Source organism: Toxorhynchites rutilus, chromosome 2, assembly GCF_029784135.1.
Source record: "Toxorhynchites rutilus septentrionalis strain SRP chromosome 2, ASM2978413v1, whole genome shotgun sequence".
Taxonomy (NCBI): Eukaryota; Metazoa; Arthropoda; class Insecta; order Diptera; family Culicidae; genus Toxorhynchites; species Toxorhynchites rutilus.
Window position 1 is genome coordinate 171,051,369 of NC_073745.1, and position 21,291 is coordinate 171,072,659.

Genomic DNA, 21,291 nt, shown 5'->3' on the forward strand with positions numbered 1-21,291 from the left:
ATATATTCCGGTTAGACGTAGTCCCACGTCAAAAAATCGCGTAAAAAGAGAATCCAGTGTATTTCCCTAACACAGACTTCAAAACCATGGAGTCTGGAGAAACTGGCATTGCAAAATAGATGCAAGCAGCGAGTACATTTGTACTCGTTCGCGCTTTTACAAATTGGAATGTTTTCCTAACACAGACTTCAAAACCATGGAGCCAGGGGAAACTAGCATTGCAAAGTAGATGCAAGCAGCGGATACTTTCGTACTCGTTTGCGCTTTTGCAAATCGTGTTTCCCTGACACGGACTTCAAAACCATGGAACCTGGGGAAATCGGCATTGAAAAATAGATGCAAGCTGCTGGTACTTTTGTACTCGTTTGCGCTTTTGCAGATTTGAATGTTTCCCTAACACAGACTTCAAAACCATGAGAACCAAAACCAAAACAAATGAGGAACAACCTACGTCAACCTTGCGGTTATATCATAGGTATAACCCATCCATAGTTTTTAAGCTTTTTTTATTAATAAGAACATCAACGTAAAAAATAAGATATCTGCCCACGTCGGATTCAAATGTTCAGACGGAAGTTCTTTATATGCAAGTAGTGACTTCGGAAGACCTTACGACAAGTTCATAGAATTTGGAACAAATCGAGACGAAAAATTAATGCATCTGTTGGGATTGGTGCTTTGGTGCAATTTTTGGTGCAAACCATCTGGCGTTAGCTGAGAAGAACATGGACTGGTATAAATTGATGTTGATTTACACAAAAATAACTACTCCTTCGTTCAATACAGTAGTTCCTGTCGTTACATTTCACTACTTGCAAAATGTCTTGGGGTGTCCTCGACTTGATATTGTTCTGTTTCCGCTTCGTCGATTTTTAAGTTTGCGGACTGAATATGGGAAAGTCTGGAAAGACGGACACCCCGGACATCACATTTTTTATTTTAAATTTGAATGTTGTACAAACTTGCAATATAGTGTATCAATATCTGTGGCACTTACTGTGTACACTTAGCTGGCTTTCTGTTAAATTTATTTTAAAAAACAAAAAAAAAGAAATCTACAGAGAGCAGCTCGATGTAAATTTTCGTCTGCAGAAGATAAGGTTCTCATTGTTATCGAGTAATTTTTGACGTAGGACTACGTCTTTCATTTCTATACCGGGGTGTAAAATCAAAGTTTCGAAAACGAAAGCGTTACGCCGGAGACCGAGATTTTGAACGTTAATAGCTCTTAAACAACTGAACGAAATGGTATGATAAACACTTCATTCGAAAGATAAACAGTCTACGCGTCATATACTTGTTACTTTTTCATCCTAAAACTTGTTTCAATAGTCTTAAAATTGCTTTCGAAACAAGCTATTGAAATTACCAATCGGTATATAAGCGAGCGCCGCTCGTAAACCCACTCAGTTATGATTGAACAGCGATTGGAGCATGTTGTCGCTGTTGTTGTGAAGCTAATTTCGTTTATCATGAAAGCGCTGATGAACGGTGTCACCAAGAGCCTGTTTGTGCACCTAAGGCCAGAAGGGAATCCATCAGGAGGAAAGTGATGCCACGGTTCCGTTTGAAACATCGGAGCAGCCGCCACACACACACATACACGCGCGGAATTCTCGTTGCTATCATCGTTGCTGAAAAATAATTTGCCAGTTCCCCTGGGAATTGAAAAATACATTGATGCGAAAGAGTTTATTTTAATGTTTTCTATCCATATAACACTGCAACCAGATACATTTGGTTTGGTGATTTTTCAATCAATCGCAATTAATATATTTTTTTCCCATCAGAGGAAAATTTTCGTATCCAATATTGGTTGCATAACATGAAAAACGTGAAACATCATCGCGAAAATCAAGTCAGTTTTCGAGCGATTATTTGCTTTCTACTCATATAATGCTGCGACCAAATACATTTGGTTTTGGATTTTTTCAATCAAGTGCGATCAACGTAAGACCACGTCTTTCGTCAATTTATTAGAGGTGCAATGAATCTTTAGGAATTCCCGCTCTACGCGCACTGGCAAACAAATGTTTACTCAACAATTTCTCAAACGAGAAATGGGTGTTGTGAGAAAGGATTAGCAAACGCGAAAACGACAAACGGGAGAAAGATATGTTTGGAGGTTGAAAGAAATTGGCAGAAAAACTTCTTCATTCTATCATTCAAATAATGTGATTCATACCACTTCGTTTTACCAGAAAGAGTTTCTTGATGCTCAAAGGAGGAATCGAGTCCTCCGAGGAAATTACCCAGCGCAAATTAGAGTCGACTATCGATTGCGGTATTCGTACACAAATAATTTTTATAATGCAGTTTCACCAAAGTGATTTCTTCGGATATATTCACTACATCATGTCATGTATTTCATATTCTTCATTATGCATGGATAGCACACAAATTGGTATCTTCGAATAAGTCTCCTGCAGCGTCATAACCGCGGAACTTTGGTAGCGCAAGTCGGTTTTGAAATACTGAGCAATTCCACGATCCAAATGCTGCAAAGGTAGCTGCGGATCAGTGTTGGGAACACTGGCAACCGTAACTCAAAAAGCATCACAGGGCTCACCGTTGGCAGGCGACTGTCATCGGATTGACGTCATCGATGTGTCACCGAGAATGAGGTTGTCTCCTCGAAAACGTGTTCTTTAAGTCAGTCTATTTTAATTGTCTCACGAATAAAGTTTAAGTTATTGTAACGTTAGTATATTCTTTCATTTCACCACCTCGCAACGCGAGCGTTACAACAGTGGCGACGAGAACGCGAGTTTTTTTTCGTGAGTTTTACGAATTTTGACGGAAAATCCGCGTAGAGAAAGCGCGATCGAATTTCAACTACGACGCCGCCGCCGAACAAAAGGAAGCGTACCTTCAGCAAAATGGAGGGTCAACAGAATCAGCCTCCGAATAGACACCCACAGTTTCGTCAACAGCAGCTTCCTTCCCAAGCGGTGCCACCAGGTCTGAATCCGGGAAACAGTCCACCCGGTCATCAACAGCAGTACCATCAGCAGCCGATTTTTACCCAGGGAATGACGGCGGATAGTGTCATCGTACAAATTTTGCAACACCTTCAGCAGCAACAGGCAGTAACAAACCAGCTTCTCCAGCAGCAGCGTGAAGGCACACATCAACAGCAGGAGTTCCTGCAACAGCAGGAAGCGCTTTTCCGGAATGCGATGTCATCAATCAACGTCAGCGTTCCCCCTAATCCAGAAGCCATCTTGGATTCGCTAGCTGGGAACATCAAAGAGTTCCAGTTTGATCCTGAGAACCACTGTACTTTCGCTGCCTGGTACGCTCGATACGAGGACCTCTTCGCCGAGGATGCACACAGACTGGATGACGATGCTAAAGTGAGGTTACTTCTGCGCCGCCTGGGAACCAAAGAGCACTACAGATACGTGAGCTACATATTACCAAGTACGCCGAAGGATTTCACGTTCGACGTAACGGTTCAGAAGCTTACAGCACTATTCGGGACCACAGAATCAATGGTGAAGAAACGCTACAGTACGCTCACCATCGCTAAAACCCCGACTGAAGATTACGTCACTTTCGCGTGTCGGGTAAACAAAATGTGCGTAGAATTCGAGCTGAAGAAGATGTCCGAGCAACAATTTAAGTGCCTAATGTTCGTTTGTGGTCTCAAGGGTGAGTGTGACGCCGATGTACGTACCAGGCTGTTGGTGAAGATTGAGAGCAACGATGATGTCACCCTAGAGGCGATGATTGATGAATGTCAGCGGCTGATCAATCTAAAGAACGATACAGCGATGATTGAAGGTCCATCCGGACAGGTGCAAGCAATCAAAGGAGGTTCACATCATCATCAGAGGAAGTTCCAGAAGCGGTCAACAGAACGATGGAAAGGTTCTCTAGTGCCGGAAGAGGTGAAGAAGATTCCTGCGACTCCGTGCTGGAACTGTGGTGCGATGCACTACTCGAAGCATTGCAGTTTCCGCAACCACAGATGCAACGAATGTAGGCAGTTTGGCCATAAGGAGGGCTACTGTTCAACAACGAAACGTTCGTCCAAACCAGTGAAGCAGCGCAACAGGAAGGTTTCTACCAAAACCATCGCACTTTCCGTGGGCAACGTCCAGAGCAAGCGACGGTTCGTGCAGGTAGAAATCAATGGTGTTCCAGTGCGCCTACAATTGGATACGGCATCGGATATCACAATTGTGTCCGAGCAGGTCTGGAAGCAGCTGGGTCAGCCAACAACGGTGCCGGCAACACAGATCGCAAAGTCAGCGTCGGGTGAACAACTCGATCTGCAGTACGAGTTTGCATGTGAGGTATCATTCAACGGGTCAGCGCAGCAGGGCAGGATTTTCGTCTCCAAGTGTTCGCTCAACCTACTGGGCATCGACTTCATCGACAAATTCGATCTTTGGTCACTACCGATGGACAATTTCTGCAACCATATCAGTGGTGTACCTGTAGATGTAAATTCATTGCAGAAGGCGTACCCGAAGTTATTCAGCAATACATTGGGGCTGTGCAATAAGGCCAAAGTCAAGCTAGTTTTAAAGGAATCCTGTCGACCAGTTTTCCGCCCTCGTCGACCAGTTTCCTATGCTATGCTACCAACAGTTGACGAAGAGCTCGATCGTCTGGAACGGTTGAATATTATTTCACCTGTAAATTACTCCGAGTGGGCGGCTCCAATAGTGGTTGTTAGGAAGGCGAACGGCAGCATACGCATTTGTGGGGACTACTCCACTGGGCTCAACGAGCGGCTCCAATCTCATCAATATCCGCTCCCGCTTCCACAGGACATTTTCTCCAAACTGGCCGGTTGCATCGTGTTCAGCACAATCGATTTGTCTGATGCTTTCCTGCAGATGGAAGTCGATGAGAGTTCACGCCGTATGCTCACAATAAACACGCACCGGGGGTTGTATGAATACAACAGATTACCACCCGGAGTGAAGGCAGCACCAGGGGCATTTCAGCAGATAATTGATACCATGCTGGGCGGACTTTCGGATACCTCTGGCTACTTGGACGATGTTATCGTCGGAGGCAAGAATGCTGAAGAGCACCAACGAAATCTGCACGCCGTTTTACAGCGGATTCAAAAGTACGGTTTCACCATACGTCCTGAGAAGTGCTCATTTGCGAAGCCACAGATTCGGTACTTGGGATTTCTGTTAGATCGTCATGGCATCCGCCCGGATCCAGCAAAAATTGCAGCCATCATGAATATGGCGCCACCACAGGACTTGACCGGAGTGCGTTCCTTCCTGGGGGCAATAAACTATTACGGGAAGTTCGTCCCAAGCATGAGAACTATCCGTTATCCGTTGGATGAACTTCTCAAGAGCAGCACATCATTCATCTGGACTCCGGAATGCCAGCAGACGTTCGACAAATTCAAGGAAATATTGTCCTCCGAACTCCTGCTCACCCATTACAACCCGGAACAGGAAATTATAGTATCAGCCGACGCATCATCAGTCGGAGTAGGAGCAACGATAAGCCATAAATTTCCTGACGGCAAGGTCAAGGTTATCCAGCATGCTTCTCGGGCACTCAACGCTGCCGAACAACGATACTCCCAGCCGGATCGTGAAGGTCTTGCGATAGTGTTTGCGGTAACCAAATTCCATAAGTTCATATTTGGAAGGAGGTTCCAGCTTCAAACAGACCATGCACCGCTTCTACGTATTTTCGGGTCCAAAAAGGGGATACCGGTTTACACGGCCAACCGGCTCCAACGTTGGGCCTTAACATTGCTTAATTACGACTTTTCCATGGAATACGTCCCGACCGACAAATTTGGAAATGCTGACGTGTTGTCCAGGCTCATCAACCATCATGCCAAGCCGGACGAGGATTTCGTCGTAGCGTGCACCAACTTAGAAGATGATTTGAGGTCAGTAGCGATAAGTAGCGTCAGTTGTTTACCTCTCAGTTTCAGTATGGTACAACAAGCAACCAAAACCGATCCAGTACTGCGGAAGATTCACCGTTTCATCCGAAACGGGTGGCCAACATCCAAGTCTGAAACGCAAGACATTGAGCTGCGAAGATTCCATGATCGTCCAGGATTGCATCATGTTCGGGGACAGGTTGGTGATCCCCTCCATTTACCGAAAAAGGTGCTTGGCTCAACTCCACAAGGGCCATCCAGGGATGCATCGAATGAAAGCAGTCGCACGCAGCTATGTGTACTGGCCGGGATTGGATGAGGAGATAGCCAGTTTCGTCAGATCTTGTCCACACTGCGCAGCAGCAGCACGGTCTCCTCCGAAGGCGAATCCTGTACCGTGGCCATTACCCACCGCTCCGTGGCAGCGTGTTCACGCTGACTATGCGGGTCCGCTTGATGGGGAATTCTACCTCATTGTCGTCGACGCTTACAGCAAATGGCCGGAAATCTTTGCAACCCGGCAAATTACGACGAAAGCAACTACCAACTTACTGCGTCCGCTCTTCGCCAACAAGGGAATGCCGGAACTTCTGGTTACAGACAACGGCACCCAATTCAAAAGCGAGGAGTTTAGCCAATATTGCCGTGAAAACGGAATACAGCATGTCACTACTGCGCCCTTCCATCCGCAATCTAACGGCCAGGCCGAAAGATTCGTCGACACTTTTAAACGTGCAGTCCGTAAAATTCAGGAGGGAAAAGGCAACATAAAGCAGGCTCTGGATGTTTTCCTTCTCACGTACCGGACTACACCAAACGCAAACGTGTCAGATGGGAGATCACCCGCCGAAGCCATGTACAATCGACCGTTGCGGACATCCATGGATCTGCTACGAGCGCCGCGTGAACAGATGCCAGAAATTTGCACCGAAGCTACTTCAAGTCAACCGAGAACTTTCACAGCAAAGGATCCTGTATACGCTAAGGTCTACGCGAACAATAAGTGGACTTGGGTATCGGGCATCATAGTCGAGAAGATAGGCAAGGTGATGTACAATGTCCGGTTTAACAAAAAGATAATTCGATCCCACATCAATCAACTGAGGGCACGAGCAGCAACAGAACCGGATGCTGAGCAGATGACTCAATTGAAGAAGCAGCTACCAATCAACATCCTGTTGAATGAGTGGAAGTTGTCTTGTCCTGCATCACCTGCTGGGTTGGCAGCTACATCACCACTGCTGGAACAGCATGTCAATCCGTCATCAACAACGTCACCAGCGGATATGCCCTTGCCATTCCCAGCATTCTGTAGAATAAAGTCATCATCATCTTCGTCTTCAAATTCAGCGGACTTCCAATCCGCAAACGACTCGTCTCCTGCAATCAAGGTACCTAGGCGCTCTTCTCGCAATCGAAGGCCGCCTCAATGGTTCCAGACATACCACAGGTATTAAGGAGGGAGATGTTGGGAACACTGGCAACCGTAACTCAAAAAGCATCACAGGGCTCACCGTTGGCAGGCGACTGTCATCGGATTGACGTCATCGATGTGTCACCGAGAATGAGGTTGTCTCCTCGAAAACGTGTTCTTTAAGTCAGTCTATTTTAATTGTCTCACGAATAAAATTTAAGTTATTGTAACGTTAGTATATTCTTTCATTTCACCACCTCGCAACGCGAGCGTTACAACAATCAGCAATTCGGTTGACTTCTGATAGCGACGAATTTCACGCAAAGTTCCCGGTCGATAGCGATGTGGCTTCTTCACCTATCCTGCTGCTGGTGCGCTTATGCGAGCTGCTTTCATGTGCCTTACCACCGAAAGGCTATCCACGCAAAACGCGTCACATCATGTCCAAGGACATTCATAATCTGCCATAATCTGCCAGTTCTCTGGGAATTGAAAAATACATCCATGCGAAAGAATTTATTTTAATGTTTTCTAACCATATAACACAGCGACCAAATACATTTGATTTCGTAAGTGTAATTAGCTGGGAAGCTTCTGAAGATTATTCTTTCCCATCAGTAGAATATTTTCGTATCCAATATTGTATGCGCGCGCAACGGAAAATGTTTCGTATCGCGAAAATTATATAATTTTCAATCGATTATTGCTCAGTCGCCGAAATGGTTCATACTCAGAGAGTTCATTCGCCTCTAGTTTGCCTTCCAAATTGCCATCGTAAACCACACCTTCTCTCGATTCAATCACGCACGAAAAGCATACTTAAATGATATTCTGGTGGTGAAACCCATTAATTTTTCGTGAGGCGTCGTGCACAAATTATGTAACGCGATAAGAGGGGAGGGGGTCGATGTTGCGTTACTTTCTGTTTATTAGAGATAGGAAATTGCGTTACGAAAGGGGTGGAGGGGGTTCAAAATCCGGATTTTTAGCGTTACGTAATTTGTACACGACGCCTGAGGACATCGACAAGACAACATCGTTACTGAACGAGCTGAACGGCGAGGGATCGAGGGATTCATTACCTGGCCTGACCTGACCTGAAATGCAATCAGTTTGTTTTAACTGTGAGGGAGCGCAGAAAAGCCGATCGATCAGAAGGAGAAGAGAAGGTGACCAAGAGAGTATCAGCATCGAAATACGGTTCCTCAGGAAGACATCGAAGCAGCCGCCACACACACACATACACGCGCGCAACTCTTTTCGTTTCGGTTATCGAGAAGAAACCTGGAAAGAAGTGATCGTTGCTGAAAAATAATCTGCCAGTTCCCCTTGGAATTGAAAATTACATTCAAGCGAGTATATTTTAATGTTTTCTATCCATATAATACTGCGACCACATACATTTGGTTTTGTGATTTGTCAATCAAGTGCAGTTAGCAGGAAAGCTTCTGAAGATTATTCTTCAGAACAGGGTTTTTTGTATCCAATATTGGATGCATAAAACCTTGAGCCTCCAACGTAACGCTCTCGTTTTTGAAGTCACCCAAATATTTATTTATTCATTCATTCAGGATGGATTTAGATTCAACTTCAAACAAATGATCTCTAAATCAACGATAGTCCTACGTCACCCTTGCGGTTATACCATAGATATAACCCACTTCCTGTTTTTGAGATATTTTTCGCTACATGAGTGTTTTACCAACACACTTCCTCCAGTTTATCGAATCAGCGGTGAAGTTTTATCATTTTTACTCCAGAAATATTGATGAAAATAAAATACCAATCAAGTCGGGTAAGACGGAAACTCCACCGAATAAGACGAACATTTCGTTTTTAAAACAAATTGATTATCTCCTACTTCTTTGTTCAACAGATGCCCACTAACTACGTTTGCAAGTGCGACCAGATATCATGGACGAATCAGCAGAGCGGTTTTTAAAACGTAATCCGAATTTGACATTCCGAATTCCAGAAGCTATTTTAGACATGGATAAATGAGACAAATTGCAAGTCTAACTAACTAACTAACAGCCTTTTTGTTCGATCATTTTAGGCCTATTTGGAGACCATCGAAACTTATCGAGTACATAAACCTGAATTTTAAGATAGTGTCCATCTTTCCCACCCCAGGTGTCTGTCTTTCTCGACTCAATCTTATTTTTTCAAAAATGCCAAACACATTCATTTTGCACAATGTCTGCCTCAAAGACAAATTTTATTATAAAAATCTAGATCTAGACTATCAATTTGTGGTGAGATAGCTACATATTTTACATTGGTGAAATTGGTGAAATTTGGTGAAATTCACGAAAAAATCAACGTTTATTTAAGGTGTCCGTCTTCACCACTTTTCCACTATATTCTGCTTCGACGGGATATCCATCGATTGCTAAAAATGTTTTGTTTCCATTTCCGGGTTCCTTGTTTCGAGTTTTTCATCCAAGTGAGATCCCTCATGATCACGAGGAAGTATTAACAATCCAACTCAGTTGAATGCACTGCGTGCTGGAGAATTTGTAGCAATTAATATTGTATCAAGATTCAATTGATTAAAATGATTGATCGAAAATATCTATGACCTTTTTAATACAATCCACACTAATTATGGTTACTGGCTTGATTATTCTTTGGTACCGAATAATCTCGAATTCAGGCAACTCGCAAACACTTTGAAAATCGATCCCATGAGGAAATGCGTTCGAAGAACAGTGTCTTCCTGAACAAACTGTAACATATATTGGAACACTACATAGATCTACTTCAGCATGATCGAGGTGTCCTAGCTTTATTTTGCATCCTGCGATAATAGACGGAATAAGCTTATGTTTTCCAGCTATGACAAAATTATGATTCGGTAGATTAACGGAAATACACCTCTTTTGGTCTCAAAATCGAAGCTAGGGGGCGCGTGAATTTATTCAGAAATAAAAGTAAAATTTTGTTACGTAACGATTACGGCTACCCCCCTCCCTCCTATGTAACATTAAAGGTGGAAACAGAATGCCGCGTTGTGCGTTGCTTCTCATCAGCTGTCATTGCTTGCGTTTTGTACTAAAACATTCGCCCGACGCAGTCTGTTGATTTGCAGTCACAATCTAGCATTCGCGTCACCACTTTTCATGTACAAAAAAAAGTCGGGTGGGTAATGTCGCGGACATAACCGGAGTGACGTAGGACTATACAAAGGGGACAGCTTTTGTTAAATATATATTTTAAATATATTGTTTTATTTCCTTCTCCTACGTAAATACCTACCTATCTACCTGAAAAATGGATTAGTTTACTGTTTACTCTTTATGAATATGTTGATGGTTCTGAAAAGAACCTTTGGTGTTGTGTTTTTGTTATCACTCGATATTCCCATCTTGTTCGGTTAAACCTTCCTGTTTAGCTATTGCGTTTGCCACTCGCCACAGCTTTCACAGTTGGAAAATTTATTCCCATCCAGCTTGTGACATACTGTTCAGTAAATTACATTTAATGCGACGTGCCGGAGAAACACTTTGCCACTCACTGAAACTAATTGTTGCCTTGATGAGCGCCGAACCGAAGCTGCTCTGTTCTTGATGCGGGTTTTCTGATTGTCGTGAGCAGCTTTGCAAGCCAACTCGAGCACTCCGACGACCGAAACTCTATAATCGCTGTTAGGTATACTGGTGCTCCGGCACCAATCCGTTCGGCCTAGTTACCCTTGCGGAGCAATCAGTGAATGCGACCAACAGGGAACTGGAGACCTGCACGGTTCGAGTGAGACTTTGCCTTTCCTTAACTTGTCCTCCTTTGTTACGTCCACGATGCCGATACCGTACAACCACACGGGTTTACGGTTTGAAAGAAAATAAGATATTTTTTTGGGGTCCGCGTGTTTTATACTCTAGCGGTACACACTCACAGGATAGAGACAAATCGGCAGACTCAGCCAGAGGGGCGAGTCCAACGAGACGAACGAATGAGCGTTAAAAGGGAGCGATTGCAAAAAAATACATTTATTACGATTTGTTCGCTCGTTGGATTCACATGCAGGCTAAAAAGGGTCCTTTTCAGGATCACAAAATTATCTTCAATCTAAAGAGTTTATTGTTTTGTTATCACTCGATATCCCCATCTTGTTCGGCTAAACCTTCCTGTTAAGCGATTTGTTGCCACTCGCCACAGCTTTCACAGTTGGAAAATTTCTTCCCATCCAGCTTTGTGACATGTTGTACAGTAAATTACATTCAATGCGACGTGCCGAAGCGCCACTCAGTGTCGCATTGGAGGCGATTTTAACCTGTAATGGAACATTTGCGATGACAGTGGACAGTGTCGACTTTCAATGCGGGGTCATAATTTGGATCTCTATGTACACAAATGTCCAACTAAATAAGTCGCATTACATGTCCGTCCAATTAGTTAAATGTCGAACTAATTGTAAATTACTGTACTTTCAATCTGGAAACAATTTAAGAACTGGTGAAAATTGAATAATCAGGAAAGTCCCCAACTATCAATAAGCTCAGAACAACTGCCAAATTCACATACTCGTCAGATCCTGGCAAACAAATTAAGAAAAAATCAATTTGTGTTTTATTATTATTTTGGATAATGTTTTAGAAAGCATTGAACTGTATTTCCTAAACTCTTTTTTGGAAGGTTTAATGGCCCTGAAAAGCGCCTTGTTTTATGGAATGGTTCCAATTTAGAAAACTTTGTACTCGTGGTTTTGAAAAAAAACCATTTCGAACGCCCTCGATGCCGCCTTGTTCTGGATTTGCCACCAAAGCAGTTTGTATAAAGAACAAACTTTTTTCTTCTGCTACCTGATGCCGTTTTGCGATTGCGTTTGCCACTCGCCACTCGCTGCAACTGCCTGTTGTCTTGATGTCCACCGAACCGAATGTGTTCTGTTCCGAATGCGGGTTTTCTTATCGTCGCGAGCAGCTTTGCCAGCTAACTCGATCACTTCGGCGGCCGAAACTATATAACGCCGACTAGGTGGACTGGTGCACTGGTACTAACGCGCTCGGCCTAGCTACCCTTGCGGGGAACTCCAGATCAACACGGTTCGAGCGGGATTTTGCCTTTCCCTTCACTTTTCCTCCTTTACCATGTCCAGACATGGCTGCTTGGGTTGGTTTGTTGATGTGTTGTGATGCGAAACGATGTGGTGTACGGTTTGAATGAGAATGATCGTTGCGGCAGCGGAGCGGAGATTTTTAAGCTGACTGGCTGGCTCGAGAATTACGCATGTGTGAGACTGCGACCAATGTTTCGTTCATTTTTTTCTTTTTCCTTTCCAATCGTGCTTCATTCTATTTCGCTGCTGCTCTGGTTGCCCGTTTTGGTCGGTACGATTTGAGGAGCACAAAATGGACCAATCAAAAATAGGCACATAGTGCATTTTGACAATGCTTGATATTTCACAATTATTTAATTATTTATCTCAAGAAAAATGAAATGTTATTCGTTATGATAGATGCGTAGATATATTTCCTATCAATTGATGCAAAAACCTTTGCGATCTATTGAGAAATGCTCGAGTAATAAGCGTTCCAAATCTTGCATTTTTTCCTACTTGTTCAGTGCCTAGATTTCCATTTCACCCCCTATATCTTCCGGTTAGACGTAGTCCTACGTCAATAATCTACAAACGGTTGATGTAGTTGCGAAAAGCAGCGTTCTTCAATTCATTGTTCGTGCTTTCCGCGTTCTGGGAAGTTTCTGCAGAATTCTTGATGTAACGTTTGCGGATTTTTGACGTATGACTACGTCTAACATTTCAATATAGAGACCCATTTCAATATTTCGATGTGAAAAAGTGTTCAGTTTTGACGTAGGACTACTTCTTTCATTTCTATACCGGGGTGTAAAATCAATGTTTCGAAAACGAAAGCGTTACGCCGGAGACCGAGATTTTGAGCGTTAATAGCTCCTAAACAACTGAACGAAATGGTATGATAAACATTCGAAACATTCATTCGAAAGATAAAATGTCTACGCGTTCTATACTTGTTACTTTTTGATCCAAAAACTTGTTTCAATAGTCTTAAAATTGCTTTCAAAACAGGCTATTGAAATCACCAATCGGTATATAAGCGAGCGCCGCTCGGAAATCCACTCAGTTCTAATTGAACAACGATTGGAGCATGTTGTCGCTGTTGTGGTGAAGCTCTTCGTTTATCATGAAAGCGCTGATGAACGGTGTCACCAAGAGCCTGTTTGTGCACTTTAGGCCAGACATGAATCCATCAGGAGGAGAGTGATGCCACAAACGGTTCCCCGGGAAGATCTCGAAGCAGCCGCTACACACACACATACACGCGCGGAATTCTTTCCGTTTGGATGCCATTCAGCATCGAGAAAGATTCGGAAAATAATCTGCCAGTTCCTCTGGGAATTTAAAAATACATCCATGTGAAAGAGTTTATTTGAATGTTTTCTATCCATGTAACACTGTGATCAAATATGTTTCAATCAAGTGCTATTAACAGATGGTTATCGAGTTAGCATTAACCACTGGTGGGCTTCCAGTATCGAGGAAAATGTGGAAATATCTAATCGTTACTGAAAATAATCTGCCAGTTCCTCTGGGGATTTAAAAATACATTCATGTGAAAGAGTTTATTTGAATGTTTTCTATCCATGTAACACTGTGACCAAATACATTTGGTTTTGTGATTTTTTAATCAATCTCAGTTAACAGGATAGCTTCTGAAGATTATTCTTCCCCATCAGTAGGATATTTTCGTATCCAATATTGGATGCATAAAACCTTGTACCTCCAACGTAACGCTCTCATTTTCGAAGTCCCCAAAATATTAATTTATTCATTCATTCAGAATGGATTCAGATTCAGAAGGATCACTGAATCAACGATAGTCCTTCGTCACCATTGCGGTTATACCATAGATATAACCCACTTTCTGTTTTTTGAACGTTAATACCTCTTTCATTTACCGATGGATTTTGATTCCAAATACACGAATTAACAGGAAATATACTCAGCAATTTTTGGTATGCTCTACATTACTATTTTTCAGTTCATTTAAAGCTCAAATTGATGAAAATTGGAAGAATTAAATCCCTACTTTCCCATGCATTTTGTCTGCGATACCGCAGCAAACAGCTATTCATTACAAGCAACCACAGGAACGGACAAAACGTAGGGACAAGGTGAAGACGAGTGGAAAACGCAGAAAAGATTGTGTATACAGGCGGTCGCTACAACGTAGACTATATGACTATATAAAGAAAGCGATGGTGGTGCTTTCCTGCTTGCCGGACGCCAAGCAGGAATGTATGTTCCCAACAATTCCAACTTCCCAATCACGACGATCGATTGCGATCCCAACAATTAGAAACGACAAACGACAAGACACAAATCCCAAGACAATGGCTTTTCCAATGTCTTGTATCTGATCCACATTAAAAAAGGATCGACATTTTTAACATCAAGGTACAATGGGACCGATACAAACCCCAAAATCGGGATGCCACTCAATGTACTAATTGTCTTGGTTTTGGTCACGGAACATAAAATTGCCACATGAAAACTCGTTGTGGCAAGTGTGCTGGTGACCATCCAACAAGCGCTTGTAGTCTTCCAGAGGAGGAATCTCGCAGGTGCGTTAACTGTGGCGAAAATCACCAAGCCCCCAGCCGTAGCTGTACAAAACGTACGGATTTCCGGACGCATCCGGAAGCAAGCTACGGATAAAATTCACCAGAACAGAAAGAAGGTTCCGGAACTGACAGAAAAAGAGTTTCCTTCAATAACTTTTCGTCACCGTAATCGAGTACCACGAATATCGAGTACCGTTAGTTTTTTTTCCCCTCCCTGGGTTTTTTTCGCCACGCATCTATCTCACCGTGGATAAAGTGAATAAACATCAGTGAGAGAAGAAAACAGGAAGTGGGTGATTTAGAGATCATTTGTATGAAGTTGAATCCGAATTCATTCTGAATGAATGAATATTTGGAGAACTTCGAAATCGAGAGCGTTACGTTGGAGGCACAAGGTTTTATGCATCCAATATTGGATACGGAAATATCCTACTGATGGGGAAGAATATTCTTCAGAAGCTATCCTGTTGATTGCGATTGATTGAAAAACCACAAAACCAAATGTATTTGGTCACAGTGTTACATGGATAGAAAACATTCAATTAAACTCTTTCACATGAATATATTTTGAAAATTCCCAAAGGAACTGGCAGATTATTTTCAGTAACGATTAGATATTTCCACATTTTCCTCGATACTGGAAGCCCACCAGTGGTTAATGCCAACTCGATAACCACCTGTTAATAGCACTTGATTGAAACATATTTGGTCACAGTGTAACATGGATAGAAAACATTCAATTAAACTCTTTCACATGAATATATTTTGAAAATTCCCAGAGTAACTGGCAGATTATTTTCAGTAACGATTAGTTATTTCCACATTTTCCTCGATACTGGAAGCCCACCAGTGGTTAATGCCAACTCGATAACCACCTGTTAATGGCACTTGATTGAAACACATTTGGTCACAGTGTTACATGGATAGAAAACATTCAATTAAACTCTTTCACATGAATATATTTTGAAAATTCCCAGAGGAACTGGCAGATTATTTTCAGTAACGATTAGTTATTTCCACATTTTCCTCGATACTGGAAGCCCACCAGTGGTTAATACCAACTCGATAACAACCTGTTAATAGCACTTGATTGAAACATATTTGGTCACAGTATTACATGGATAGAAAACATTCAATTAAACTCTTTCACATGAATATATTTTGAAAATTCCCAAAGGAACTGGCAGATTATTTTCCAGCAATGATAAGATCTTTCCGGAACTTTCTCGATGCTGAATGGCATCCTAACGGAAAGAGTTCTGCGCGTGTATGTGTCGATCCTTCGCCGTCCACCTCCTCCAGCACGTTAGGCAACGATGTTGTCTTGTCGATGTCCTCACGAAAAATGAATGTGTCTCACCACCAGAATATCGCTTAAGTATGCTTTTTGTGTGTGATTGAATCGAGAGAAGGTGTGGTTTACAATGGCAATTTGGAAGGCAAACTAGAGGGGAATGAACTCTCTGAGCTCGGAACTTTCGGCGACTGAGCAATAATCGATTGCGGGCGCATACATTATTGGATACGGAAATATCCTACTGATGGGGAAGAATAATCTTCAGAAGCTATTCTGTTAATTGCGATTGATTGAAAAATCACAAAACCAAATGTATTTGGTCACAGTGTTACATGGATAGAAAACATTCAAATAAACTCTTTCACATGAATGTATTTTTAAATTACCAGAGGAACTGGCAGATTATTTTCCTGATCTTTCTCGATGCTGAATGGCATCCAAACGGAAAGAATTCCGTGCGTGTATGTGTGTGTGTAGCGGCTGCTTCGATGGTCATCTTCTCTTCTCCTGAAGGATCGGCTTCTCTGTGCTCCCTCACAGTTTCAAACAAACTGCTTGCGTTTCAGGGCAGATCTCGATCCTTCGCTGTCCAGCACCCTCAGCAACGATGTTGTCTTGTCGATGTCCTCACGAAAAATGAATGCATCTCACCACCAGAATATCGCTTAAGTATGCTTTTTGTGCGTGATTGAATCGGGAGAAGGCGTGGTTTACGATGGCAATTTGGAAGGCAAACTAGAGGGGAATGAATTCTCTGAACTCGGAACTTTCGGCGACTGAGCAATAATCGATTGCGGGCGCATACATTATTGGATACGGAAATATCCTACTGATGGGGAAGAATAATCTTCAGAAGCTATTCTGTTAATTGCGATTGATTGAAAAATCACAAAACCAAATGTATTTGGTCACAGTGTTACGTGGATAGAAAACATTAAAATAAACTCTTTCACATGAATGTAATTTTAAATTCCCAGAGGAACTGGCAGATTATTTTTCGGATCTTTCTCGATGCTGAATGGCATCCAAACGGAAAGAATTCCGTGCGTGTATGTGTGTGTGCAGCGGCTGCTTCGATGGTCACCTTCTCTTCTCCTGAAGGATCGGCTTTTCTGTGCTCCCTCACAGGTTCAAACAAACTGCTTGCGTTTCAGGGCAGATCTCGATCCTTCGCTGTCCAGCACCCTCAGCAACGATGTTGTCTTGTCGATGTCCTCACGAAAAATGAATGCATCTCACCACCAGAATATCGCTTAAGTATGCTTTTTGTGCGTGATTGAATCGGGAGAAGGCGTGGTTTACGATGGCAATTTGGAAGGCAAACTAGAGGGGAATGAATTCTCTGAACTCGGAACTTTCGGCGACTGAGCAATAATCGATTGCGGGCGCATACATTATTGGATACGGAAATATCCTACTGATGGGGAAGAATAATCTTCAGAAGCTATTCTGTTAATTGCGATTGATTGAAAAATCACAAAACCAAATGTATTTGGTCACAGTGTTACGTGGATAGAAAACATTAAAATAAACTCTTTCACATGAATGTAATTTTAAATTCCCAGAGGAACTGGCAGATTATTTTTCGGATCTTTCTCGATGCTGAATGGCATCCAAACGGAAAGAATTCCGCGCGTGTATGTGTGTGTAGCGATGTCTTCCCAGGGAACCGTTTGTGGCATCACTCTCCTCCTGATAGATTCCCTTCTGGTCTAGGGTGCACAAACAGGCTCTTGGTGACACCGTTCATCCGCGCTTTCATGATAAATAAAGAGCTTCACCGCAACAGCGACAACATGCTCCAATCGCTGTTAAATTAGAACTGAGTGGATTTCCGAGCGCAGCTCGCTTATATACCGATTGGTGATTTCAATAGCCTGTTTTGAAAGCAATTTTAAGACTATTGAAACAAGTTTTTGGATCAAAAAGTAACAAGTATATAACGCGTAGACATTTTATCTTTAGAATGAAGTGTTTATCATACCATTTCGTTCAGTTGTTTAGGAGCTATTAACGCTCAAAATCTCGGTCTCCGGCGTAACGCTTTCGTTTTCGAAACTTTGATTTTACACCCCGGTATAGAAATGAAAGACGTAGTCCTACGTCAAAACAAAATAAAATTCGTATGAAAATCTTGTTCTTATTGTGTCCGAGGATCAGTTTTTAAAAACAATTCATTGACATAACCGCGCTGGCGGCAATGAGCTTCGTTTTCTAGTTTAGGGGAGCGTGAAAGAGCTGATTTTCAGTCGTAATGAACACGTTTTTAAAATTAAAATTATGAATTAAAATTAGCTTTTCCATATCAAACTAGTATTCTATTTAAATGAAGAAAATTTTTGTTTGCAGGTTGTGAAAAAGTCTCATACGAAAATGGTTTGTGAAGACAACTTCATATTATGATGAAAAAAAATTGCAACAATGTTGGAATTGTTCAGCCATATGGTTGAATGAAAGTCAGAAACACGTGTTTCAAGTAATTCAATAACATGATGTGAAAATTTTCATTCAAATTTTAGAACTTAAAAACCGGCTTCGTGTCTTCTAATCTTATAGAGTTTACACTAACGAGTTTGGGACCCAAATTATGGCCCTAATTTGAAGTTGCCACCAGACGTCGACACCATGCCACTGTCATCGCAAATTCGACGCAAGCAGTTTAGAACAAATGTTAGCGTTTAGTACAATGATGCTAATGACGCAACGCATTATTGTGTTCGACTTAATGGAAACACACATATTTAAAATGAAGTGTCAAAGCACAATTGTCGCAACGCGACGCATAGCGCGGGCTTCTGGTCCACCCTTAAGTGACGAAATCTCGACTATACCCCCCCCCCCCCTACTCGCGTTCCGTAATTTGTAATTTGTGCACGGCGCCTTACTTATACACCGGAAAACATGCATTACCAGAACCGATTCTGGAGTTGCTCATTTCTCAATTAACTAACAAGCTATGCCTTTCCATTTTAGGTAGTTTTCTCGCGAATCGCGATGTGCGCTCCAGGTATGCTAATTTTACCTGTGATAATGGAGTCTTTGGAGAAATACAAAACATTTAGAAGGATGTCCTTGTTGCACGCACCGTTCCAAGTAGCAGTGGTTGGATGCTTGTAAATATAAGATAATTGTATATAGGAATTATTTCAGTGTGTTTAACTGTTTAACTTTTAGCCTCACCATCATGGTACCAGTTGCCTGTGCTTTGTTCCCTCAAACTGCAACATTAAATACAAATGTAATGAAAATTATGGAACCCCAATATTATAAGGCAATGGCTGAAAGCGGATATATTCCTGCAACGGTTTACTTCAATAAAGGACTATAAACATAACGATTAGACATAAACTGAAACGTAGCATGTAGCATGAACGACTCATAGTAAGATTGAATGAAATAAAATGATAATTCGCATGAAATCTTTCAGTTATTTTATATACATTTTTATAGTAGACTCCGACACACCCTAGAACGTTCTCTACGTTACGAATTGTTGAGGGGTTGTGTGTTGACGTAGGACTACTGAATTATTTGATTAAATTCGCTGGTTTATCACTTCTGATGTTGACGTAGGATAACGTCTTTCATTACTGTACTGCGGTGTAAGTTCAAAGTTTCAAGAACGAGTGCATTACGTTGAAGGTACAAGGTTTTGAGCGTTAATACCTCTTTACTGGCTGAAAAAAGGGGTGCGATCATTACTTTATTTGGAAGATAAAAATACGAGCGATGTTTATTACTTATCGACCGAAAAACTTGTTTCAACAACTCAAAAACTGCTTTGAAAGCAATTCCTCGTAAGCAAGCTACGAGGAATTTCGATGTCATAGGCCCGTCTCAAGGCTACCAATACTTACTAAAGTATTAAAACGCGTCCACATTACGCCAAACGGCATCGTTCGGCCCTAGTCGCCCGGTCAAGCCAAATAAGTGTGGATGTGCCGTCCGGGCTTGTCGACGTGCCGAAAACCGACTGGAATCATACCGAACCGAACCCGAAACAAGCCGGTTCGGTTGAAAAAAAAGTCGAACCGAAACAAAACAAAGTCCATTCGTGTTGACGGCATTGTGCTTCATGTGTTCAATTTGTGAATCGAAAATTATAACGGATTGTCAGGTGGAATGAACACACATTTTAAAACAGAAATTATGAATGAACATAAATCTTTTGATATCAAATAGGTATTCTATGCAATGGAGTAACGACCCAATGACTGTCTGCTATGTAGTAAACGAGATGTGGTGCGGTGCGATGCGAAACGATGAATTACGAAAGCAAAGCTTATCGCATGCTATGTAACCAATCGCTTTAGAAAAAAAAAAATAGTAATATTACTATGTTCCCGGTTCAGCCTGTGTGTCAAATCACAGTCCTTCCAAATAGGAACCGCATATTCAATGGCAGGTACATAACCTTCAGAGTACAAACCTCCAGCCAAGTTACAGTGATTGAATGCTTGTAAATATAAAATAATCATATACAGGAATTATTTCAGTATGCTATGTAGAATGATTGTATAATGTAGAGTAAAATCTTTGCTCATGACCATCCGATTCTTCATGTAAAGTCCCGCTCAAGAAAACAAAAACGCAAAAGAACTGCAAAGAACCGAAACAGACATAAAAAGACGGGCGGGGCCTTTGTTAAATATATTGTTTTATTTTCTTCTGCTGCGTAAATACCTACCTATCTACATGGAAAATTAATCAGTTTACTGTTTACTCTTTATGAACATGTTGGTGGTTGTGGAAAGAACCTTTGATGTTGTGTTTTTCGTTTTTGACGTAGAACTACGTCTTTCATTAAGGGTGCCAAATCAGAAAACAGGTCACGTTTTCATGGAATAAAGTTAACGTTAATAACTATTTTTGCCGCGAACTGATTTTGGCGATTTACAAACCAACGAATCGGAAATTCTTCAAGATTTGTTTGATATGCTATGCATTACAATCCCATAGTCTGTATACGGTTTAAATTGATGAAAATTGGAAGCATTTCCATTTCCTCATACATTTGTTCTGTCCATTTGTGTGCTTTCACGAACAGAGCTGTCAATAACGAGCAACTTATCGACGAGCAACGAAGAGGAAATC

At 41.9% G+C, this 21,291-nt stretch overlaps 2 protein-coding genes across 5 annotated transcripts in view; both read left to right on the forward strand.

Moving 5' to 3' along the window:
* The window catches only part of LOC129769799 (sideroflexin-2), a 151,142-nt gene extending 131,526 nt beyond the window's left edge, over positions 1 to 19,616 (forward strand). For all 4 annotated transcript variants that reach the window (XM_055772273.1, XM_055772274.1, XM_055772275.1 and 1 more), the window contains 2 exons: positions 19,171 to 19,310; positions 19,372 to 19,616. In XM_055772273.1, the coding sequence (XP_055628248.1) occupies positions 19,171 to 19,310; positions 19,372 to 19,525 (294 nt within the window). In that variant the 3' untranslated portion in view covers positions 19,526 to 19,616. The remainder of the gene's footprint in view (positions 1 to 19,170; positions 19,311 to 19,371) is intronic.
* LOC129769798 (uncharacterized protein K02A2.6-like) lies at positions 825 to 10,425 on the forward strand. Its single transcript, XM_055772271.1, has one exon. The coding sequence runs from the start codon at positions 2,880 to 2,882 to the stop codon at positions 6,198 to 6,200; it is 3,321 nt and encodes a 1,106-aa protein (XP_055628246.1). The 5' UTR covers positions 825 to 2,879; the 3' UTR covers positions 6,201 to 10,425.
* Positions 19,617 to 21,291: the final 1,675 nt, after the last annotated feature.